General features: G+C 45.3%; 1 protein-coding gene across 1 annotated transcript in view; it reads right to left on the bottom strand.

Annotated features, from left to right (window-relative positions):
• Positions 1–469: 469 nt before the first annotated feature.
• LOC136626158 (alpha-2-macroglobulin-like) overlaps positions 470–25,757 on the bottom strand; it is a 118,943-nt gene continuing 93,655 nt past the window's right edge. Inside the window, exons 27-37 of the mRNA XM_066600965.1 lie at positions 23,153–23,221; positions 21,633–21,795; positions 16,056–16,237; positions 11,451–11,666; positions 11,190–11,317; positions 10,602–10,692; positions 8,757–8,825; positions 7,826–7,928; positions 6,467–6,508; positions 4,263–4,397; positions 470–650 (exon numbers count right to left, since the gene is read on the bottom strand). Of these exons, the coding sequence (XP_066457062.1) occupies positions 625–650; positions 4,263–4,397; positions 6,467–6,508; positions 7,826–7,928; positions 8,757–8,825; positions 10,602–10,692; positions 11,190–11,317; positions 11,451–11,666; positions 16,056–16,237; positions 21,633–21,795; positions 23,153–23,221 (1,224 nt within the window). The 3' untranslated portion in view covers positions 470–624. The remainder of the gene's footprint in view (positions 651–4,262; positions 4,398–6,466; positions 6,509–7,825; positions 7,929–8,756; positions 8,826–10,601; positions 10,693–11,189; positions 11,318–11,450; positions 11,667–16,055; positions 16,238–21,632; positions 21,796–23,152; positions 23,222–25,757) is intronic.

Below are 25,757 nucleotides of genomic sequence, written 5' to 3'. Positions count from 1 at the left end.
ATGAAAAATGGAACAGCTGACCCATCCTAGAGTGGATGAATACACACACATCTAACAGCTTAGCTAAGTTTTTATAACACAGGTGGAGTGTAAGTCCTTCCTACATCTGATTACTGTACAGCTGGGAATATTGTGCCTGACCTGTATATTTTGTGTCCTTTGCATTCCTCTGTAGCTTCATGTTAATTTCCTATCTAGAAGTGTGCTGAGTGGATGGGCTCCTCCTGGTGGTGAGTGAGAGAAGCCTCCTGGTGCTGAATCTGAGAGCTGTGTTGAGTTCTGTCCTATCAGTTATCTCCCTTCTTCATTCTCACAGCATAGTCTTATGCAGACACAGTGGGAGAGATACCGCTACAGTTCCCCCTCCTCTGTCTTCTAGCGTTTGGTTTATACTTGACTAATTTTTGTAGAATGAACATCTATATTTGTTTCTTATTCTGAGTAAAGAAAGTCAGACATAAGACAAGACTTCAGTTAGGACACATTCACTTTATTGAGTGTTTCTTTATAAGACACATTTTGATGGTTTATATCACCAGACTCTCTTCCTCTCTTTATACATTTGTCATGTTCTGTTCCATAGAGTAGAGGCCACAGGTGTAATGTGTAGTTACTGATTCTTGATTAGTGGTTTTCTGTCTGTTTAAAACCTATGAAAAAAAGAATTTCGTAGATCAGATAAAAACTTCATTAGATATTTCAAGAATATTCTAGACTTTTTTTTCCACAAGCTGGTATCTAACTAGTCATTTTTATTTGAATGGGGAGTCCTGCACAGGTTCTCACCAGTGGCATGCCACCGATGGAGGCCGACCAAACCCTATGAAGCCCGCACCCCTCCATCCCATCCGATAAACCATGTGGAGTATAACACTATGCTGCTGGATGCTGCATGCTATGTACAGCATAACCTGACTCCTCCCCAATCTTCAGGGAATGGGTGAGGACTCAGTTCATGCTCTGCATAGAACATGCAGCTTCAGTCCAGTAGTGTTCTGTTCCATAATATTCTACTGGTTACTGGAAGTTCAACATTGGGGCCAATGAATAGGTCATTTGGTCGATTGAGTGCGCAGGGTACTATTACTTAATAGGTCCGCAGCAGGGAGAGTGTGCAGAAACAAGTCGTGGCTGGAAGAAGTCTTCATGGTGGTCTAGGTCGGATAGAAAAGCAAAACAAAACTGACAAGTCCAGTGATCCCAGGTGCTATCTACTCTGACTGCAGTTAATTTCATTGTAATGACTTATCAGTTTGCCAAACTAGTATGTGACTATTATTTGGTGACAGTATTATTTAGAGGTATACTAGGAGGTGATAGGAACAGGTTTTTCAATGCATGAAATATATAATGAATAGTAATTATTAGGAATTAATAGTACCAGTGTTTCTGGCGGCGTAATGGCGTAATGCGCCCCACTGCTCTGTTACATGCATGTTACACACACAGCTGTGGTACATGGGCATGTAACAGACACACACAGCTGTGCTACATGCCATGTGCCTGATAGACACAGCTCTGCTACTTGGCATGCACGTTACGGACACAGCTCTACTACATGGCATGTGCCTGACAGAGACAACTTTGGTACATGACATGCACCTGACAGACATGACATGTGCATGGTACAAACATAACTCTGCTACATTATATGCACCACAGACACAGCTCTGCTACATTATATGCACCACAGACACAGCTCTGCTACATTACATACATTCACACTGACTATACACATTACACGCACAGCACATTACAGACACATCCTGACCACACTGACTGCTACATACTCGTCACACACACAGCTGTGGTACATGGGCGTGTGACACACACACAGCTGTGCTACATGCCATGTACCTGACAGACACAGCTCTGCTACATGGCATACATGGCACAGAAACAGCTCTGCTACATGACATGCGCATCACAGACACAGCTCTGCCACATTACATGTGCCTGATAGACATGGCATGTGTATGGTACAAACACATGTCTGCTACATTATATGCACGTGACAGACACAGCTGTGCCACAGTACATGTGCAAGTTACAAACTCAGCTCTGCTACATGACATGCTCGTCAGAGACTTAGCTCTGCTGAATGACATGTGCATCAAAGACACAGCTCTGCTACATGGCATGCACATTACAAACACAGCTTTCCTACATGACATGCGCGGCACAGACACAGCTCTGCTACATGACATGGGCATCACTGACACAGCTCGGCTACATGACATGCACATGTTACAAACACAACTTTGCTATATGACATGTGCAAGCACAGACATATCTCTGCTACATTACATACATCCATGCTGACAATACATATTACACACACAGCATATTAGAACAACAGAAGCACTCACATACTCACTGACAAGTGGCCATAAGTAGTTTGACTAGAGCTGAGCAGCTGCATCTATCCCCACTGTGTTATAAAAGTTGACCTATAAACATACACTCGTCAAAAAAAAATCTAGCACCTAGAAGTAGTTGTCGTTTTGCTGCAAAACTCTGCATGCAGTTACATCTCAGACAGATAGGCAAATAATTAGAGTTATGGTGTGATTAGATAAATGGTCTTGCCACTTGTGGCCCTAAAAGTGGTTCCACCCTTGGCCTATAAAAAGTCTCTCAGATGCTACCTGTGTGTAGTGGACCTCTTTTTTCACTTGTGTAGAGCTTGTTAACAACATGGCGCTTCTACGACACAATCAAAGAGTATTCGTCCAGTTGACAGTATGAGAAGGAGCATATTACTGGAATGTGAGAAGATGGATGGTCATATTTGCCCACCACCTGGGTCATTCTGACCAGACTATTAGGAGATGTTGGGACCAGTGGATGCTTGAAGGCATGCACATAAGGTGACTGGACTCAGGACACCCTCAAGAGACCACCAGTAGAGAGGATTGTCTGACAAGCACGAGCAACTCCAACTGCTTTGTTGTCCTCCATCGAGAGACAGGTGGGGGACAACCTGTGTCTGTCGGAACCATTTCCAGGTCCCTTGGCTGAAGGACATTTGATCTCACGGTGCCAACTGCATGCACTGCGTTTGACACCCATCCACCTTCTTCCCCATATGCAGTGTTGCCATGAACGATGAACATGGACTGCTACGGAGTGGAACTGGGTTGTCTTCAGCGATGCATCCATGCTTAGTTTTGGCACTGACAACTGCCGTGTTCATGGCTTCAATCCTGCCTTTGCTGTGGAGCAGAACACTGTTCCCCTGCTGGTGTGATGGTCTGTGGGACCAGTCGGTCACCCCAGTAGTGGTACGAGGGACAAGGGTAGCATAGTAATATGTTCAGAATATCCTGCAGCCACATGTATTCCTCTCATGGCAGGGCTTCCAAAAGGCATTTTCCAGCAGGATTATGCTCAACCACACACACAAGGGTGTCACAGGAATTTCTCCACAACACTACCATGTCTATGCCCTGCCAGATTTATCGCCAATAGAACATGTATTGGACCATCTGGGATGGCAGCTGAGCTTTGACAGCCTACAAGTTTGCATAACCTAGAAGCTCAGTTACAGGAAATGTAGACCAATATGCCGCAGGATGCCATACGGAACCTGTATACATCCATGTCCACTCGTATCACATCTTACTAAAGCCTCCCTTCAAGGGTTCAGTTTTCCAAAATAAACTGTCCTTTTGCTCTGATATTGTAACCACTTACTTCCATCAACATTACAATTACACATAGAAAGTTTCATTCGATTCCGACAACTCCTTCTAGGTGTTTGATTATTATTTTTGACAATGAGTAAGTGTGAGAAACTCCATACACTTCCAAATTAATGCAAACTTTTTTTTATTTGTGATGAATCTGGAAATCCAGATATTTACTTTAAATGTTTTTGAACCATTTCAGACCACAGATTGCCTGGATGTCACAAAGGTTTTATGATATGGGCGCTACAGTGATCACCAAAGGAATTGCTACCCAATAAAGCTCATTTGAAAAAGTTAAAAGACTATACAAAAAATATTTACAGTAGAGATCGGGATTGTCAGATTGCATCAAATAAAGTCAGCATCAATTTGGAACTGGGGATACCTAGGAATTCCGTAATAGGATACTTAAAAATGGGTTTCCTAAAGCAGAAAAGCCTTTTAACAATTACCTAATTGCAGAATGTTCTACATGAAAGTACTATAAAATGTTCTTATAAGATAAACTAGAACATATCACATTGCTCCACAGTGTGAAGGATACAAACGAGGTTAAATGTTAAGTCATACCGTGATAGAAACACCATTTGGTTCCATGGATGCTGTTGTCGAAGCAGCAGTCTTTCTGTTCACATTGCTCTTTTGATATATTTGGGAATCCACAATCCTCTCTCTCGGTAGCAGACATTGCACAGTGAGCTACGACTGAACAGGGACAAATCATTAATTTATCCATTACAATATTATGGTTTCTGCCTCTATTTCATTTACCCTTTAATAATAACCAATGTTGCATATGAATGTCAGTGGCCTGTGGAGTGAATATGTTTTACACTGCTAATAATTGTAAGCAAGAGCCGTTTAACTGCTTAGATGCTTCGATCAATGCTGACCACAGTGTCTAAGCAGCTGGGTGGGGGAGGGGAATAAAAACAAAAACACAACTTGTCTCTCACACGGCTCTGTCAATGCAAAAATAAAGTTATAGGTCTTGCAGTGCAGGGATGAGATAACATCCATATAAAACTGAGAAAAATGGCCAGATTTAAAAGGGTTAAAGGGGCTGTCCCATGAAAAGTATAGTTTGTAGTTAAATCAAGCCCATAATTATAAATATTTTTGTATTTACACTTATTAAAAAAATGTTTCTATCATCAAATATTTCTAGACTAATATCAGAATAACACCATCTACTGTTTCTAGCCGCAGGCTGATATCAAAATAGCTCCATCTTCAGTTTCTGTTGAAGAGATTTTCTGTGTCCAGTCCGCCTCACTAAATTTTCTCCAGTGGTCACACCTACTCATTGTTACTTCTCAGCAGTAACTCTGTCTCCTCTCTTATCACTGGCTCGGCATCTCTTCTGACATCAGAGGAGATGCAGCTACTTCAGAGGCAGCCGCATCCCGCAGCAGAGATCCCTCAACATACCAGAGCAGAAAGGGAAGCAAGACTGAGCAGATGGAACATTTACTGAGGTGGACACAATGGAAACAGGTGGCGCTATTCTAACATTAGTTCTGGAATATCTGGGGATAGAAAGATTTTATTTAATAGATTTAAAAGCAAAAAAAATATTTATAATAATGGGCTGGATTTAACTATAAACAATATGTTTCATACAACAACTCCTTTAAGGCTTCATGCACATGACAGAACTGTATATGACAGCACACAGATTTCCAGTTGATCTGTACTATGGAAATAGAATTGTTAAACTGTATTCATACTTAGCAGTCATATTATGTTTTTGGTGTGATTTTTGCAAAACCAATACCCGTCTGAGCTTGTCGGACTATGTCATAGGCAGACTACTTAGTGCGTCGCTCAATGTATTGAGCTGTGGCTTCCGGTGTTGACACCGGGGGAGCAACAGGCAAGCTAAGTATCTTACATCCTCGTACTCCCGGGTCACCTACTTTCAGCCCATAAGCTTAGCTTGTAGTGCTAAAAGTAAGTGACAGATTCCCTTTAACCCATTGCTTTCTTATCCTCTTTTATTTCATTCTACCACCCACCTCTTTTTCTTGCAGTTTACCTTTTTCTTGCCACTTTTGCTACAGCTCTTAATCTTATTATCATAGTTCAAATGCAGGGCTTACAGAAATTTTGGTTTTGCTTCACATTTCTCCATCTAAGTTCGAAAAGGGGTATTTCCGAGAGAGAGTAAATATTTTTCCACGTTTTCACCCATCTGCTGGATAGGGAAAAGCTGATAGACTGGTAAGGGTCTGACCGCTTGGACCACACCAATCCCGAGGGAGCTCCATGTTCCTCTCTATTTGTGTAACATCACAGCAAAAGCAGCTCCATTCATTTCAATGGGACTGACAAAAACAGCCAAGCATAGCACTCAGCTATATCTGTCTGCCACATGGGTGAAATCTTGGAATAATATTCACTCTTCAAAATACACCTTTAATTCTGCATTATATTATATCTTAGTTAGTCATCTTTGGTGAAAGCCACGTGGGTTTGTCTTATTACTGTATTAAAAACCCATATGATATAATATCCTGCTTTTCACAATTGGGAAACTAATATAAATTTAGGCTAGTAGACTATTTTTGAAAAGCTTGACAATAAGTGGACTTTTCCTTTAACATTGGAGTTGAACTATCATAAAATTCAAAAGTGTCTCTCAGTTCCAAGAGGCAGAGGGAATGGGACTAAAGGAAGAGTTACTAGTTATATTATTGATAAATAGTCTGAGGAAAAAAAATATTAGACCTCTGATGACATACCCAAAGACAAGATCAGGAGTCATTTCTTACCTGAGCAGCAGGGGGGATTATAATCACCCACAGAATACTCATCTGTAATAGAAACATATAATTAATAACTCAGCAGTGAACTGATAGAGGGATATACGTCAAAATAACTAGTATTTCCAAAAAAGACCTGCAATAGGACAAGGATGATGATTAGTGGAAACTCCTGCATGAAGGCCCCCTCTATTCTTTGGATGGGAGAATATAAGTAGACGTGCCATAAAAATCTCCACACAATTGTGCTATACTTTGCCAAAGTAATGCAGCCATTCAGTATCAATAAAAGTACAGCAAACACAATGCACACATTACATGCACATATAAAGTGTCTAATAATGCCAGAAAAGAAACCCATAGTAGCGCCATATAAACACAATTAAAAGTACTACAGCCAGCATCTTGATTTAAATTCAGTATGGTATAACACAGACATTTAGATTGGGGATGGAGTGAGAAACCCCTAAATTGTTGAGACCCGAGGACAATTGTCCTTTCTGCCAGTGGTATGTCTAACATTAACGCAGCCGTAGATCACATATAATGTTTCATGTACCTCACACCTCCCAATATACATTATATCTAAGACACATTATCATTTGTTGCTGTCTGCTGATGCAACTAGATTACTCTAGCGCCGATGATCCGGCCTCATTCAAAGTTGCTCAGATTGCTGAGTTTTCCCATTCTAATATGAATTCACACTGAAACTGATCCACTGAATATTGTCACTGGATTTTATGCTGCACTTCAGGGGTCACACGTACAATTTTCATACAAGCAAACTCCAATAGTGAAAGGTCCGGTGTGTCTAATGAAATGGCCATCCAGTATAAGGCTCTGATAGACAGGCTCTGGCTGTAAAAGGTACTTTTCACAAGTGTATACCAAAATGAAACCGCCAGTTTAATAGTAAAAATAAACAAAATCTTGGTATTTATATAGCTCCAACTTACTCCACATCGCTTTCAGGTAATTTATCACCTCCACTAAGCAGGGTACTCATTTTACCAACCTCAGAAGGATGGAAGGCTGAGTCAACCTTGAGCCGGCTACCTGAACCATGCAGGGATTAAACTCGCAACCTTAAAGCCGTGAGCAAGAGCTTAGAACTGCATTTCTGCTGCCTTAACACTCTGGACCACACAAGGCTATTAAAATTACAAGAGTCTATTGAAATCATTTAAACAGGTGAACAGAATGCTTGGAAGTCCCATGTATCAATCGTTAATATGACTAGTACATTGTGAATACTCCATTTACAGCATTGTAGTACGTTGGTGTGGAGTTACGATAACACTTTAAATGTCCAGTTACCATTTGCTACTTCTGTACATGATTGAATTGCTGTATATTTGCACATACCTGGATCATAGTAATCATAAATCACAACATTGGCAGGTTGCAGATTCTCTACATGAGCTTCCCGTTCCATAGCAAAGGCAAGGCTTACAGTTTCATGAGTGAGCTGCAAAAGAGCCAAACAGAATGAATAAAATGTCTTCATGTATAGGAGAGGCTGATCTATTAACTAGAGGAAGTGACAGACTAGTATTAAACTCTATGGTCAGTATGAAAAATGCAGGATTTTTTAAAATATAGATTGTAACCAAAAATAAACACATTTTAAAGATTTTTTTGGTAATGTTTGTTTTATTTTTAACACAAAAATAAGATTTATATAATAAGTCATTTTCTGATGACACATCCCTTTAAAAAGGAGTCTGTCAGCTTGAACAGGTTGTCCAAACTGCCAGCATCCATCATGTTATAAAACAGGAGGAGCTGAGCAGATTGTATATAGTTTTATGAGGAAAGATTCAGTGTAACTTGTATGTTACTCATTTCCACCTTTGCTCATTCTGAGCTGAACAGCCCAGTGGGTGGTCCTATCAGTGACTGATAGTTATATCTGAACTGTGAACCTATCAATCACTGATAGCACCACCCGCTGGACTGTTCAGCTTAAAATAAGCAAAAGTTGTAATGAATAAAATACAAGTTCTACTGAATATTTCCCCATAAAACTACATACAATCTGCTCCGCTCCTCCTGCTCTATACCACGATGCCGCCGATTTGGACAGTATCTTCCAGCTGACAGATCCCTTTAAACTTTTCATATGTTTGTAAGAAACGTTTATGAAAAGCTGGATAAGATGGTCCTCTCACTTTTCAAACATATCTGAGACGAATGTCTATTCTTTTTTCTTTTTAAATCAGATTTATTTTATTAAACTCCAATCACATTTTCCATAAAAAGGCCAATTGTTGTACAAGATGGATTTGTGTCTTACCTTCTTCAGGTAAATGGTGAGGTTTTGCGCTGATATTTCTGTTCTTTCCACTAGAGGATGTTTCTTCAACTAAGCAAAATAAGAGGACATGTTGTGTAAATGTCAGTTCTTGAAGGGCATCAAATAGCAAAAAGGGACCAAAAATCTTCAAAGCTTTTCAGAATCACTTTTTATATTTAGTTACCATATTTTGGAGCAAATTAAAGGTTTAAGTGAGATTACAGCATATTTGCAATGAAACAGCTGACAAATGTCATCTATAAACGGGCGAATGATCATACAGCTGTAGCAGCGCTAACACAACTTGTGTTAGAATGCTATTGAGATAATGAATAGCAAACGGCACGATACCCAAATAGCGTAGCACTGCCGGCAAGGTTAATAGATTTCATTGATAGAGCTAAAATCAAAATACAGACAATGTACATAACTAATGGCAGAGATGGAAAGACCCATCGCTCTGTTCTGACCATCTGTCTGAAAAAGCCTAGCGCTATTTATGTAGCTCTCATTGAAGTGAATAGGAGCTATGGAAACAGTGTAGCACTGCAGGTTATGCTGTTTCTGTCGCACCCGTTCACTTCAATGAAAACTACAGAAACGGTGCTGTGCTAAGTGCTCAGCTCTTTCTGTAGGCTCCGACTGGGTGGTTCAGTAGCCATAGCAATTATTTCACATATCGGCTATGAAAAACAATAATGGGAATAGCCTTTTAATAATCCTGTCACAATGTGGATCATTTTGCCCTCAATGGTAGACACAATGGCAATGAAATTAGGAAGATAGTGGTATGTGTAGCTGCAGCCTTGATCTTCAACATACAGTAATATCTCAGAAGATATATGTGAAATCCAGCACCAAATTTACAATAAATATCTCCTTTACTATAACATGATTATGAACAGCTGTGCCATGACGAAGCTCGGTAATGCTTGAAACATGTAGGAGCTTAGGTACTTTTTGACAGTGAAACTTTTTAATGAATAAATACAGAAGTTTGTATCCACATTTTGGGCCTGGATCTCACATTTACCTTTTGGAATTACTCCTTAACCATCTGTGCACTGGGATTCCCTGCACCTTCCCTATATGATGCACAGCCGATGACAATGCCTAGATTTCATCTTACAGATGGGTGAGCTATCTACTGATAGCAAAAGTACTTTCATAGCTGTTCTTACACTTGATGAGTACAAGCCTTTTTTTTTCCTTTCACCAAGAAGCCATATTCATATACAGCACATTTGAAAAATATAGTGAAGTTGGCTTTGTCATCCGTGTTGCCTATAGCAGCCAATCATTTATTTTATGACAAACCTTGCCCTCGCAAAATAAACAAAGCTGACATCTGGTTGGTTGCTTTGGACTACAGTTTTCCAGCTGAGTTGTTGCATGAGGGGCAATGATTCATTATAAAGGTTAGAATTAAAGGGGTTTTCAGTGGCTTAAAAAAAGTTAAAAGTGCTTAATATGAATAAATATTGAATACTCACCTATTATGTTGCTCCCGTCCAGCACTTGACACCCATTGCGTGAAACCCGGGATAAAAGCCAGATGGTCACCTGCCATACATTGTGCACATGACTGCTCAGCTGCTCACAGCCTTTAGTGGTGATTCTTTCATAGCTGCTGAAGTCTATGAGTGACTGCGAGGTGAAGTGCACAATGAACAGCATGTGGACACCTGACGCTTCTTCCAGGACAGCCACCTGGGCAGCAGGGCTGGATGCAGAGTGTTTGGGATTGGTGAGTATTCAATTTTCATTCATTTTAAGCCATTTTACCCTTTTTTAAGTCCTGGAAAACCCCTTTAACTATTGGACATTAGTCTTCTTATTTGTTACCTTTTCCACAGTATCCTTATCTGGAACATATCCAGACACATGATCCACTTCAATTATAGCCATATTGGTCTCTTCTCGTTTTCCTGAATATCTAAAATAGAAATCAAAAAGAAAGATTAGGGGAAAAGGACCAAATAATAAGACTGGAACAAAAACAGTCCCAGAGTCCTCTAGGATTACAAGATAACATTTTCTTAATTTTGCACAAGATACTTTGGAGATTTGCAGATTAAAGGGTCCATCTTAGTAGGACAACCCCTATAAATGGAAATCCGCCCTGTTGACCTGTGAGGTAGTTGTGGTTGTTGCTGGGGAATTTTAGTACTGCATAGCAGCCATCTACACAATTAGGCCACTCTCACACAGGTGGGCTTTTTACAGCATTTAGTGTGGCATTTGAAACTAATTAGTAATTCCACTAACGGCCAGAATATTTGGCCAGTAATATTGCCCTTTAAGTAGCAAAATCTTCCAGATCATTAGCCAGTGAGGAGCAGGATTTCGATCACATACACTTTACCGAAACGTGGGACCCTAACCTAATACTTTTTATGGGCGTTTATAAATTCCTGGCATCTATGAACTCACTTGACATCCATATGCACAATAAACCTTTGCTGAGATACACGGGAGCAGGTAGATGGCTCAGTGCTTATATTGAAGGAAAACTGTCCTTTTTCCGTGGGGTCAGGTAGAGCATTGTAATGTATATGTGACTGCGAACAAAAGGATAAACTATGAAGAATCAAACATTTTCCGTGAAAAGCATCAGATTCCAACAACATGATTTCAAGGTTCAGCAAGTAATATGTATCTTAATTTTGAAAGAAAACTCATTAGCTATTTTACCTGTGCGTAGACGAAGCCATCACCTGTAGCTTTCATGGTATATTCTCCAGGGATTTCTGGAAGGTCAACAGTTTGTACAAGAAGATTGTTGTTCTTGTCCACATGAACTGTCTTTTGGAAGCCAGAATTTGAGGAAATTGTCACTGTTGCATCTCCCTCCTTGTGCTTGATGGCTTTGGCGTATTCAGCCATGGCATGAAGAGCAAGCGTTGTGTCCTACAGAGCCAACAACAAAATAACAAAAATTTGAAACATAATTTCTTCAGGAACTTAGGGCTTAGGCCTTAGTCAGACGGGCGTTTTTAGCCGCGATTTGCGCATGCGCATGCGTCCGGCGATTTTATAAAACTATTGCTTTGCAATGGTATCGGACACATGAGCGCTTTTTATGCGCTCGTCCGATAAATTATAGAACAGAAATCGCAGATCGCACCTATCTGCGATCTGCGATTCCTGTTCTCTTCTCTATATGCGCTCAATGGGGCCGGCGGCAGCAGCGCCGACCCCATTGAGAACATATAGAAGACAAATCATTCTTCTCTGCCACAGCTGTAACAGCTGTGACAGAGAAGAACGATGTTTGCCCATTGAATTCAATGGAGCCGGCAATACAGCCGCTCCATTGAAAGCAATGGGCTGCCGGCGTGCGCGGGGTGAATTGTCGGGAAGGGCTTAAATATATAAGCCCTTCCCTGCAATTCATCCTAAAATGTGTTAAAATAAAAAAAATTGTATACTCACCTTTCCACTGCAGCCGGAGTCCAGCCGCGCTCGCTGTTAGTTCTCCTGAACTGCTTCTCGGCACTATTCAGCCGGCGGGGCTTTAAAATCCCCGCCTGCTGAATGATCTGCCTCTGATTGGTCACAGCCCTGACCAATCAGAGGCAGGTTTCACTCACACACCCATTCATGAATTCATGAATGGGTGAGTGACTGCTGCCTCTCAGCGCTGAGCCAATCAGGGGCAGATCTGACTCACATCCATTAATGAATTCATGAATGGGTGTGAGTGAGACATGCCTCTGATTGGCTCAGCGCTGAGCCAATCAGGGGGCAGGTCTGACTTACACCCCCTTCACACCCACTGCAGGACGGCCGCGCGGAGCTCCGGCTGCCGGGAGAAGGTGAGTATATATATATGTTTTTTTATTTTTACACATTTTAGGATGAATTGCAGGGAAGGGCTTATATATTTAAGCCCTTCCCGACAATTCATCCCGGGCTCGCCCGCAGTGCATTGCTTTAAATGGAGCCGGCTCTATTGCCGTCTCCATTGAATGCAATGCGCTGGACAGCTCCGGCCCGTTTCTAATGAAACGCGGCTAGGAGCAGATTTTCAGGCGATTTGCGGGCGACTTGCGCGCACCGGTCACGCGATTTGCGGATGCGCATCCGTCATGCGATCCGCAAATCGCGTGAAAAAACGCCCGTGTGACTAAGGCCTTAAAGAGACGGGCGTGATTTTGTCCCATCATGCAGGCGTGAAAATCACGGCTGCATAATGCCATGAAACAAAAAACTATTGTATTCAATGGTTTTGTTTCTACTATCGAGATTCTTGAGCGTTAATACTATGCCCGAGTAAAGATAGAACTTGCCCTCTCTTTCTCGCACATAGTTATTACTACATGCGAGATAGATAGGGCATGACCTATCTTCCTGCTTTATTATTTGAACACGCGGAATAGCATGTAGTTTGAAAGGTAAAAAAAATATTTTTACCTTGCTTATGTGCAACTACACTCTGTAGCGACCAGCGTAGTTGCGCATACACCCATGTGAAGAAGCCCTTAATGTGCACAACTGCAGTAGATGAAACATATCTGAACCCACTGATGTTGGTGGGATTGGCCATTGAACATAATGTATATGGGGGCCACGTGACTCTCCCTTGATGGCAGATCTTGGGGAAAAGAAGGATCAGACATGTCATCCTTTCTTCCCATGTGTCATAAACTATACCAGAGTAGTTTTATTCCCTCTTCTAATAAACATGCATTCTAGCCCAAGCCAAGTTTGTGTGTATATGTTGATGTTGGAAGAAATAACTGTTGGCCGAATGCTTGCAAGGCCAACCGTTATATAATGTGCCTGACCACTTTTAGTTACTGGCAAAGATTGCAAGAATTACATTTATTTTGTCTTTCTATATGTGATCCACACAAAATACAGTAATAAGCCATCTCATGTAAAGTTTGTCAAAAGATAATGGGGCTTCCCTAACTGGTGTGTCACCGCGATCCCTGGGTGACATCGCAATGTCTATTTCAGATCACATGATGTGCCTGCCAACATATTCATGTTTCATTCAGTCCTGAATATCGAGAGTTAAACCTCTCCTAGCTGCAGTTTAGCTGATGGGCTAGCTGGGATGATTGACAACCAGTCAGTAACTTTCTTATATAAACCAGCTTCTGCTTGCTGCGGGTGCCAGTTATACTCCAAGAATTCTGGCCCTGTCAGGACTCTCAGCATAACTGTCAGTTGTCAGTGTTCTACCCTCTGCGCCCAGTCCTTTTGTAGTCTCTGGTCCAGTTTCTTGGTCCAGTTCTCTGGTCTTATTTCTTAGCTCCCCTCTGACATTAGACCATGTGCAAGCAGTGGGGTTGCCCTTCTTGGGGTGAATGCACCACTTTGAGTCATGTCGGGTCAAGTTGGGAAGGTTCAGGGAGTTCTGTACAGCACTTTGGACTGGGCAGAAAATGGGGGGTAATAACTGTGTCTAACATCTTTTAGTCCTCTGTAGTCACATTGTCCAGACTGCTTCAGTATCCTGCTCTCAGATGCAACTTGCATAACACAGCACACAGACACTCGTCTGCTGTACGATGTGTGGGACACCACACATTAAACTGTCTTATTCTCGTGTGAGACTTATGCAAAATTAGGATATGCAGCAATGAACCCATTCAAGGCTGAACAAATATCTTTCTGGGATGATTTAGTGAATCCTGCACTGAGCAGGAGGTTGGACCAGATGGTCCTGGAGGTCCCTTCCAAATCTACCATTCTATGATTCTATGATTTTTGCATGTGTGTTCGGCCCATCTTGGACAGAATTCTCGCCATTTGATTACACCCTTAGGGTATGTTCTTATGTGGCAGAATTGCTGTGGATTTTCTATAGTGGAAAAATCTGCAGCAAATCCGCACCAAAATTCACAGCAAATTTGCCACCTGGTAACCTACCCTTGCTGCATTCAAAAGGGTTGTACCAAGATTACAGGTTATCTACCATCCACAAGATAGGGGATAACTTGCTGATCAGTTGGAGTCTCACTGTTGCACCCCGTCCTTCTCACTGCAAGGTTACTGCAGCCCCCCCCCCCATTCACCCCCCTCCTTCCTCACAGTGAGAAGAAGACTGTATGGAGCACTGGTCGCATGAACGCACTAGTACTCCATTAACTTTCAGTGAGATTGTGGACATACTCGAGGGGCCAACTGGTGGGGCTATAACTGATCAGCAAGTTATCCCCTATTCTGTAGAAAGGGAATAACTTTTAATTTTGGTACAACCCCTTTAAATACACAGTAGCTGCAAACTTTAAATTGCCATTTAACACAAAAAAAGCCATTGAAAAAGCCAAGTTAAGTTGCTGTAATTGAGCTTTCAATGCACTAAAGGTATATGCACATTTGCACAATCCATGTCAGAGAAATCTGATGAGGAACTGCTGTGTAATCTGTGTGGATCTCTACTAGAGATGAGCGAGCGTACTCGGATAAGCACTACTCGCTCGAGTAATTGGCTTTATCCGAGTATCGCTGTGCTCGGGGCTAAAGATTCGGGTGTCGGCACGGAGCGGGGAGCTGCAGGGGAGAGCGGGGAGGAACGGAGGTAAGATCCTTCTCTCCTTCTCTCCCGCCCGCTCTCCCCTGCTCCCCGCTGCGACTCACCTGTCAGCCGCAGCGGCACCCGAATCTTTAGCCCCGAGCACAGCGATACTCGGATAAAGCCAATTACACGAGCGAGAAGTGCTTATCCGAGTACGCTCGCTCATCTCTAATCTCTACTGCAGAACTGCATATTTAGCTACTGAGGATATTAAAAATCCAAGCCATATAAACTATGGAGCAGATTCCCGTTGAAATGAATGGGACATTTTTTTTTGCTGTGTATTTCACGGTGAATCTGTTGTGTATTCAACGCAAAATCCACGTGGATTCTGCATAAAACCTGTGGTAAAATCTGCTGCGTGTATAGGACTAAAGTGTAGAGGTTTTCAGTGACTCCAATATTGATGATCTATCTTTAGGATAGGTCATAAATATTTCATCAATGGGAGTCCTCTGCGCAGGATCCCCAACAACCAGCTGTTTGAAGAGGCTGCTGTGCTCTTCACTGCATAGCAGGCGGGCACAGTGCTGTACATTTTGTATCAGCGATTCAATCCTGTTCACTTGAATGGTACTATGCCGCTCTCGGTCCATGTGACAAATGAACGTGTGTCTGGGCCTCTATAAACAGCTGACTGGCAGGGGTCCCGAGTGGCAGACCCTCACTGATCTGAGACTGAAGATAGGTCTCAGTATTGTAGTCCCAGAAAACCCCTTTAAGTTAACATTTCCTGCATCCGTAGTTGATTTGAAAAATGAAGTAACCTGAGAAGAACCGAAGCCACCCCATGGGTTTTGGTGTGTCACCATCCAACGAATGACGTCCCCGCTATTTTCCAGATCCTTGTCAGTTCGTGTTTTCTCAGAAAGCAAGGCCAGAATAACAACAGCGGCTGTCCCAACATCTTCTTCCATGTATAAGTTTGTTTCCCAGTGCATCGTTCCATCTATGAAGAGAATCACAATGAAAATATTACAATTGTAGCCTAAACAGCAAATTGGGTCTCCAGAATTGGAGTTTGTATGTATCAGGATTCATAGCCAATCCCGCTACACACAGGGCAGGTGCTGATTGTTTCTAACAGCGGACATGCACAGGCGACAGACATAATAAATAGAGATGAGCGAGCGCACTCGTCCAAGCTTGATGCTCGTTCGAGCATTGGGGTGTTCGAGATGCTCGTTACTCGAGACGAGCACCACGCGGCACTCGACTCAATTACATTTCCTTGCCTGAGAAATTTGCGCCCTTTTCTGGCCAATAGAAACACAGGGAAGGCATTACAACTTCCTCCTGTGACGTTCCAGCCCTATCCCACCCCCCTGCAGTGAGTGGCTGGCGAGGTCAAGTGACCCCCGTGTATTTAAATCTGCCCCACCCGCGGCTCGCCACAGACACACGCTAAGAGAGATCAGGGAAAGTGCTGTTGCTGCTGTTGCTGTTATAGGGACAGTGTTAGCGTCTTCAAGAACCACAACGGTCCTTCTTAGGGCCACAGCTCACCTAGTGCATTACTGTTGTGGCTGCTGTGAGCAGTTTTGCACTATTTTTTTTTAATGAATATCGGGCGTGCAGGCTATAGCGTTCTCAGGCTGCAGTCTGTACTTGAGTATAGGGGCAGTATTGGTCAGGCAGGGACAGTGGTATTGTAGAATCCTGTCTACAAGAACCCCAACAGTTCTTCTTAGGGCAACCTGTGACCATGTGCATTTAACTCCGTGGTTGCTGGGAGTTGTAGTACCTCTGTATTGCACAGCAGAGCCTAAGTGCAGCCTTCATTTAAACATTTTTCTGTGCGCACTTTGCGTTGCGTCAGTTCACTCTGCCTCTAAGTGTACGCCAAGAAACCACACATTTTCTACAACACTCTGTGGTATACGTGTGCTGTCTCACAAGTGTACAGTCTGCCCGACGCCCATAGATTGAAAGTGCAATACACACTGCATAGCCTCAGCCTGCATTGCATAGAAAAAAAAGGAGATTTAAAAAAGAAATCCTTTTCACAGCTACCGGTGACCCAGTGCATTATCCTGCGTGGCCTGTGGGACTTCACGTCCATCCAAACTGCATAGTTCACAGCAAGGCCTAAGTGCAGCCTTCATTCAAATATTTTTCTGTCCGCACTTTGCGTTGCCTCAGTTCACTCTGCCTCTAAGTGTACGCCAAGAAACCACACATTTTCTACAACGCTCTGTGTTATACGTGTGCTGTCTCACAAGTGCACGGTGTGTCCGACGCCCATAGATTGAAAGTGCAATACACACTGCATAGCCTCAGCCTGCATTGCATAGAAAAATAAGGTGATTTAAAAAAGAAATCCTTTTTACGGCTACCGGTGACCCAGTGCATTTGCCTGCGTGGCCTGTGGGACTTCATGTCCATCCAAACTGCATAGTTCACAGCAAGGCCTAAGTGCAGCCTTCCTTATAATTTATCTCTGGCTTCATTTTGCGTTATATTACCGCTGGCAGCCACCAACTGCGCGGCAATAATTCACAAACATTTTTACACCGCTCTGTCTCTGCTCGATTCTTAATCCACCATGCTGAGGGGTAGGGGTAGGGGCAGAGGACGTGGACGCGGTCGAGGACGCGGACTCCCAAGTGAGGGTGTGAGCATAGGACGAGTTCCTGGTCCAGGTGAATCGCAGCCGGCTACTGCGGGAGTAGGAGAGAGGACAGTTTCTGGGGTCCCCAGCTTCATATCGCAATTTTTGGGTCCACGTCGTAGACCTTTATTAAAAAATGAGCAGTGTGAGCAGGTCCTGTCGTGGATGGCAGAAAGTGCATCCAGCAATCTATTGACCAACCAGTCTTCTACGCCGTCCACTGCTGCAACTCTGAATCCTCTGGCTGCTGCTCCTCCTTTTTCCCAGCCTCCTCACTCCATGAAAATGACACATTCTGCTGAGCAGGCAGACTCCCAGGAACTGTTCTCGGGCCCCTGCCCAGATTGGGCAGCAATGGTTCCTCTCCCACCGGAGGAGTTTGTCGTGACCGATGCCCAACCTTTGGAAAGTTCCCGGGGTCCGGGGGATGAGGCTGGGGACTTCCGGCAACTGTCTCAAGAGCTTTCAGTGGGTGAGGAGGACGATGACGATGAGACACAGTTGTCTATCAGTGAGCTAGTAGTAAGGGCAGTAAGTCCGAGGGAGGAGCGCAGAGAGGATTCGGAGGAAGAGCAGCTGGATGATGAGGTGACTGACCCCACATGGTTTGCTAAGCCTACTGAGGACAGGTCTTCAGAGGGGGAGGCAAGTGCAGCAGCAGGGCAGGTTGGAAGAGGCAGTGCGGTGGCCAGGGGTAGAGGCAGGGCCAGACCGAATAATCCACCAACTGTTTCTCAAAGCGCCCCCTCGCGCCAAGCCACCCTGCAGAGGCTGAGGTGCTCAAAGGTGTGGCAGTTTTTCACTGAGAGTGCAGACGACCGACGAACTGTGGTGTGCAAGGTTTGTCGCGCCAAGATCAGCCGGGGAGTCACCACCACCACCAGCATGCACAGGCATATCATGGCCAAGCACCCCACAAGGTGGGACGAAGATCGTTCACCGCCTCCGGTTTGCACCACTGCCTCTCCCCCTGTGCCCCAACCTGCCACTGAGATCCAACCGCCCTCTTAGGACACAGGCACGACCGTCTCCAGGCCTGCACCCACACGCTCACCTCCGCTGTCCTCGGCCCAATCCAGCAATGTCTCTCAGCGCAGCGTCCAGCCGTCGCTAGCGCAACTGTTTGAGCGCAAGCGCAAGTACGCCGCCACGCACCCGCACGCTCAAGCGTTAAACGTGCACATAGCAAATTGATCAGCCTGGAGATGCTGCCATATAGGCTTGTGGAAACGGAGGCTTTCAAAAACATGATGGCGGCGGCGGCGGCCCTGCGCTACTCGGTTCCCAGTCGCCACTACTTTTCCCGATGTGCCGTCCCAGCCCTGCACGACCACGTCTCCCGCAACATTGTACGCGCCCTCACCAACGCGGTTACTGCCAAGGTCCACTTAACAATGGACACGTGGACAAGCACAGGCGGGCAGGGCCACTATATCTCCCTGACGGCACATTGGGTGAATTTAGTGGAGGCTGGGACCGAGTCAGAGCCTGGGAACGCTCACGTCCTACCCACCCCCAGAATTGCGGGCCCCAGCTCGGTGCTGGTATCTACGGCGGTGTATGCTTCCTCCACTAAACCACCCTCCTACTCCTCCTCCTCCTCCTCCTACGCAACCTCTGTCTCGCAATCAAGATGTGTCAGCAGCAGCACGTTGCCAGCAGTCGGTGTCGCGCGGTGTGGCAGCACAGCGGTGGCCAAGCGTGAGCAGCCCGTGCTGAAACTACTGAGCTTAGGAGAGAAGAGGCACACGGCCCACGAACTGCTGCAGGGTCTGACAGAGCAGACCGACCACTGGTTTGCGCCGCTGAGCCTCCAACCGGGCATGGTCGTGTGTGACAACGGCCGTAACCTGGTGGCAGCTCTGCAGCCTCACGCACGTGCCATGCCTGGCCCACGTCTTTAATTTGGTGGTTTAGCGGTTTCTGAAAAGCTACCCACGCTTGTCAGACCTGCTCGGAAAGGTGCGCCGACCTGTCTGGCACCAAGGCACTGACTGACTTGGGTAGGGGGCAGAGCACTGATGGCTTTCCGATTGCAGTGTGGATTGAGCTATGCGACACCTTGACAGAATGAATACTGTGTGGACACATGGATTCCCCATTGCTATGCCCTCGTTTGCTGCTCCTGACAGAGGTGGCACAGGATTGGAGTTCTCATTGCTTCTGTACAGCATTGTGGGCTATCGCCCCGCCCCTTTTAAAGAGGGTCGCTGCCTGGCCCTGCCAACCCTCTGCAGTGTGTGCCTCCGGTTCCTCCTCACGGTAGACGCACTTATAAATAGACATGAGGGTGGTGTGGCTATGAGGCCAGCGTGTGGCATGAGGGCAGCTGAAGGCTGCGCAGGGACACTTTCGTGTGCGCTGTGGACACTGGGTCGTGCGGGGGGGGGGGGGGGGTTGGGCAGCATGTAACCCAGGAGAAGTGGCAGCGGAGTCATGCAGGCAGTGATTGTGCTTTGTTGGAGGTAGTGTGGTGCTTAGCTAAGGTATGCCTTGCTAATGAGGGTTTTTCAGAAGTTAAAATTGTTGGGGGGGGGGGGCACTCTTGCAGCTATTGTGGCTTAATAGTGGGACCTGGGAACTTGAGATGCAGCCCAACATGTAGCCCCTCGCCTGCCCTATCTGTTGCTGTGTCGTTCCCATTACTTTCTTGAATTTCCCAGATTTTCACAAATGAAAACCTTAGCGAGCATCGGCGATATACAAAAATGCTCGAGTTGCCCATTGACTTCAATGGGGTTCGTTACTGGAAACGAACCCTCGAGCATCACGGAAAGTTCGACTCGAGTAACGAGCACCCGAGCATTTTGGTGCTCGCTCATCTCTAATTGTTATCTTATCTAAACACAACAAAGCCATTGTAAAGTGATCTAAAGTATATATAAACCTCCTTAATAGCAGGGCACAGCATGATATCACACTGCATTAAGAGTCAAACTAAAGAATACATTTGTACCATTTTTATTTTACACTTCAGTAGCCCTCTTCCCCCAAAAAAAATATTTACAACCTGGGACGTATAAAAAAAACTAAACTCTGTTCCGTCTAATTCTCCTGAGTCCCCCCCCCCCCCCCCAAAGGAGCTAATCACACGCTTGCAGTAATCTCGCTTATTGAATGATTAGTGCTTTATTAAGACTCTTGTTCAGAATGTGAGATCTCGAGATAACTAATGAGATGGCACATTCAGTGACTGGATGCTGTCATAGAGGATTTAAGGAGGAGGTGAAGGATATCAAAATGCCAAAAACTGGAAGTGCATACATAACAGCTTCTGGGAAGACAGGCAAAGTAAACAGTATTATGGAGCATTTTTATCTTTTTTTAGAAGTTTCAGTTAGTAAAACTTTTATGGGAAGAGAGAAGGAAGGGGGGTCTACTAAGTTTTAAAGCAACCCTCTGGTCTCAGATAAATCAAGATGGCTGCACCATTTCTCCAACTACTTGATACACACTGTGCATTGCTAGCGCTTCAGTACTAGATGCACTACTCAAGTGACCGATGCTGGCCAATCAGAGCAGCATGTAATGTCTTAGACATCCAATGTACAGTGTACATCAAGTAGTTGGAGGTGTGGTGCGGCCATTTTGCTTTGTCTGAGACTAGGGGGTTGCTGTAAAATAAAAATGATAGATAGGTTTAGCTGATCAGTTCAGTTTAGATTGAAGCCGGCTTATGGTAAAGCGGTAGGTTTATATGGCGACCATTCATATAGGTCTTTCTCCCCCTCACCTTTCCTTACAGCTGTCTCATCCAGTTTCTTCAGTATCTGCTCTCTCAGATCATGGTCTCCTGATAACGTGAAGGCATATGCCAGAAGAGCCTGGGTGTGTATTGATGTTATACTGTCCGCTGATTTCTTCAGACATTTCAGGGCATCTTCCACCATATTTCCCTAAACACAACATATAGAGCATAATTCTCACAGACATACTAACAGTTAAAAATCACGTTCCATTTGATGGAGCAAATCAATATCACTTTTTCTAAAACCAGCGAAATGTAGTATGATACACCTGCCATTATGATAAATGGTCTCCTATGTAACATATGGATGGGCCACGTCAGCAAATTCTAAGTTTCTAAGGCCAGGTTGAAGTGCAGTAGTACTGCGCCACATGGGCGATTCCTGCACTATAAAACTACTGTGTTTTATGCAAATTGCTGCAGTTTTAGCTGTGAGATTCTTACAGGTGAAATATATTTAAAGGGAACCTGTCAGCAACTACAATTTAAGAACCATAAACTAAGTCATGGAGCTTATAGTTTTGTTGATGTGGAGTCAGGAGAGCCTCTTTTCATACTCATTTGGTCTCTTGTTCCTGTGGTGTACGGTGGCGGAGTTAGTGCATGCACACCAGTTGGACTTTTTTCAGAAGGCTGTGTGCACTCCCATAGGCAGGAATAGGAATGTGCATGCACAGCCTCCTGAAAAAAGAGTGAAGCTGGTGTGCAGGCGCGCTGACTTTACTGAGGTACACCGCAGGAATGGGGTACCAAGTGAGTAAGAAAAGAGGCTCCCTGGACTACACATAACAGAAGACATAAGAAAAATAACTTACTTTATGGTGCTTATAGTTGAGAACAGGTTCCCTTTAAATTAAATGTGTTTCATTTGTACAAACCTTTTAGCCAATACTTATATTGCCAGACCATGGCAATCCACAGTAAATCCCGGGCAGTTTTGCCTTGAGATAATTAGCCATGCAGCACAGTAGTGAACCCAGCCTGATAATTACCCTTCATAGAAAAGAACCCTAAAATATAACTTTTATTAATTTCACCATAAAAAAATAAGGGCTCAGGACTAAAACACAAATACCGTCTGTCCCTAGGATTGGGTCACCTCAGTAAAGCTGTGATCCTTCTCAAGGACAGACACAAGGAAGACCACAGTGTTAACATAAGAGATGAATAGATAAATAGCTTTGTGTCCACTGTAATCCTATTATATAGAATAGAGGTAAACAGTGGGAGGTAAACAGCCACTATTACTTAAAAGTATTGTGTCTGACCTACCCATCCCCTCTCAGAGCACAATTGGGAGATTTTTTGTTATTGAATAGGCCCAATGCATTGCCCATATAATTTGTGTAGAATCACTATTTATATTTTGTGTGCAGCCTGATAATTACTACCAGTTTACACATTTGTAATTTAACGCTTAATTTCTTCCACAAGATTTTTTAGTTTCAACAGGTTCAGGTTTTCCTAAGGTCACTGAGAAATAAAATGAGCATAAAATCACTTACATCGTGTACAACTTTGTTTTCCAGTAGAGAGATTATGATGTAGGCCGTGCGTGTGATGTCATTGTCAGCCTAAAATTAAAGTTCAGAAATGCAAAGTTTAGTTTTGCCATTATAGTTTAAAGACTTCGAGGAGTTTTCAGAGGATAAGCTGATGATCTGTCCTCAAGATAGGTCATCAATATCAGATTAGTAAGGGTCCCCACTAGAGATGAGGGAGCACGCTCGGTGAGGGCAGTTACTCGAGTGAGCCTCGCTCATCTCGAGTAACCGCCCTCTCCTCCGAGCGTGTTTGGGGGGGCAGCAGGGGTGAGCGGTGGAGAGGAGAGAGAGAGATATCTCACTCTCCCCCCCTCCCGCTCTCCCCCGCCGCCCCCGCCCTCCGCTGCCCCCCCCCCCCCCCCCGAGCACGCTCGGAGTAGAAGGCAGTTACTCAAGATGAGCGAGGCTCACTCGAGCAACTGCCCTTACCAAGCGCGCTCGCTCATCTCTAGTCCCCACCAATACGCTGTCTGAAGTGTCTCTTATGCAGCACAGTGAATAACGAGGCTGCATGGGACTAGGGGCGGAGCTTAAAGGGAATAGCGAGCTAGATGGGGGGGAGGAGCTAGGTACGGAAGAAGAAGGAGAAGACAGGAAGAAGACCAAGAGAGAAGAAGCGTGGAGGAAAGAGGACGGAGCCGAGCAAGACGCAAGAAAAGTTATAAAGAAAAAGACTGAAGGCAAAGAAAGTTGAAGAAGAGGAGAAAACCGAAGCGGCTGACTGAATAGTGGAGGTCGGGAGTCGTTGGGAGAAGACAAGAAGAGGAGAGTCGGCCGGAGAGCGAAAGAAGAGGAAGATGGAGAACCTGAGGGCTCTAATCCAAGCGGCGGTCGTACAGGATGGCACCGGCTGGCTGGAGGAGATCCTTTCAAGCTGCAGGACGGCCGCGGGAGCGGCGGAGCCGGAGGAAGCCGGGATACAGCAGAGCGGAGCCAGCGAAGCGCCGCCGGAGGCAGAAGAGCAGTTGCGGGGAAGACCGCAACGAAGGAAACAGCCGCCAGCAAGGCTCATCCCGAGCCCAGCGAACAAACGCCGCGGTCAGCGAAGCAGCCGGATGGATGAGAGAGCGGCGGGAGCAGCGAGCGCCGGAAAAAAGATGGCGCCAAATTCAAATCCAGTGGCGGGAAAACGGACCGCCACGAGGCAGCGCTCACCGCCGGTGAGCGGGAGGAGAAGAAGAGACACGTGCCAGGAGGCAGCAGCAACAGCAACCCTTGCAGCAGAAGAAGAACAGCGCGCGTCTGGGCGCAGGACAGCGCAGAGAGGGAGAGGTGAGCCACGGAGTGAGGCAGGAGAAGGAAGGGACACGCGGGGAGGGCGCGTACCCCACCAAGATGGCAGAGCGCCACAAGCAGGATGCAGCACAGCACAGGCGAGGAGTCAGAGGGGGGGGGGGCAAGTACAGGAGGAAATAGATTACAGGCAGCAGCCCCATTTAGCTCCTCCACCAGCAGCGCAGCGAGTAGCCCTGGCCCCGCGTTGTTACCCCCGCGGAGGAGACAACGAAGGGGGAGTAGCCCTTCTTCGGGGTCACGTAGCATCACCCCTGAGCCCCATGCATCTAGCCACATGACACATAGACATAGCCGACCCCCCTACCATCATAGAAATAGAGCCGAGGCGGCCCCGTACCGGGGGCAGCAGGAGGTGGTATATCCCACGCAAAGCAGACACGTTTCTCATGTCCCGCCACCCGCTTCGGGCACACAGCGCCGTTGCTACGTTAACCCCCGATACTTAGACCCAGTGCTACAAGAAACGCTGGGTTACTCTTCCCAAACGTCCGACAACCGCGCTAGCAGTAGCCGCCAAGGGCAGGGCGCCAGGCGTAGGCAAAAAGATAGAACCAGAGCGCTAAGACAGGAGGTCAGGCGTTCCAGGCAGTTAGAGCAGGCGAGTAGAGCTTCCAGTAGCAGCAGCGGCAGGGCGCAAGGAGTAAGTAGGATAGAGAGGGGCAGTTTGGAAGAAGTGACACGGCGCTCAGAAGACCAGCGTCATACGCTTCACTCGCAGTCGAGGCAACATGGAATGGAACCCAGGAATTACAAAAGTCACAGCCACACGCAAGGACGGTCAAGCAGACACCAGCCTGGTGTGGCGCCACAGCAAAGGGCGCAGGAGGCTACGCGCACAGTCAGTCGGGAGCCCACGCCTGATCAAAGGATTCGCAGGAGGGAGACAGCTGGGACATCACCCTTGGCATCGCCGGAGGTCGGTCGAGCTGGTGAGTTATCATTGCATAATGCTTGGTGTAATGTGATGGATCCCGCAAAGGGTGCGGATAAACAGGATTTGGTCACGGTATTAAAATCTTTGTTGAGCAAGGTTGATACGCAAGAAGGGCTTTTAGTGTCCTGTGGTTCACCAGGGGGCAGAGGCCCGCCTGTGAGTAATGTTTCTGGAAGCTCAACCCGGTGTACGGAAGGTGACCCAACGGAAGGTTTAAAATATTATGATTCAATGTTTTGTGGTGTTGCCCCGCTAGGGGTAGGTTTGGCTGACGATTTGGTTGAAAAGATTAAACAAGGTTTATATGTGGATATTTGGTCCTTATTATCAGCGGAC

Source organism: Eleutherodactylus coqui, chromosome 4 (assembly GCF_035609145.1).
Source record: "Eleutherodactylus coqui strain aEleCoq1 chromosome 4, aEleCoq1.hap1, whole genome shotgun sequence".
Taxonomy (NCBI): Eukaryota; Metazoa; Chordata; class Amphibia; order Anura; family Eleutherodactylidae; genus Eleutherodactylus; species Eleutherodactylus coqui.
The sequence above is the reverse complement of the archived record's forward strand: the minus strand, read 5'-3'. Positions and strand labels throughout refer to the sequence as shown.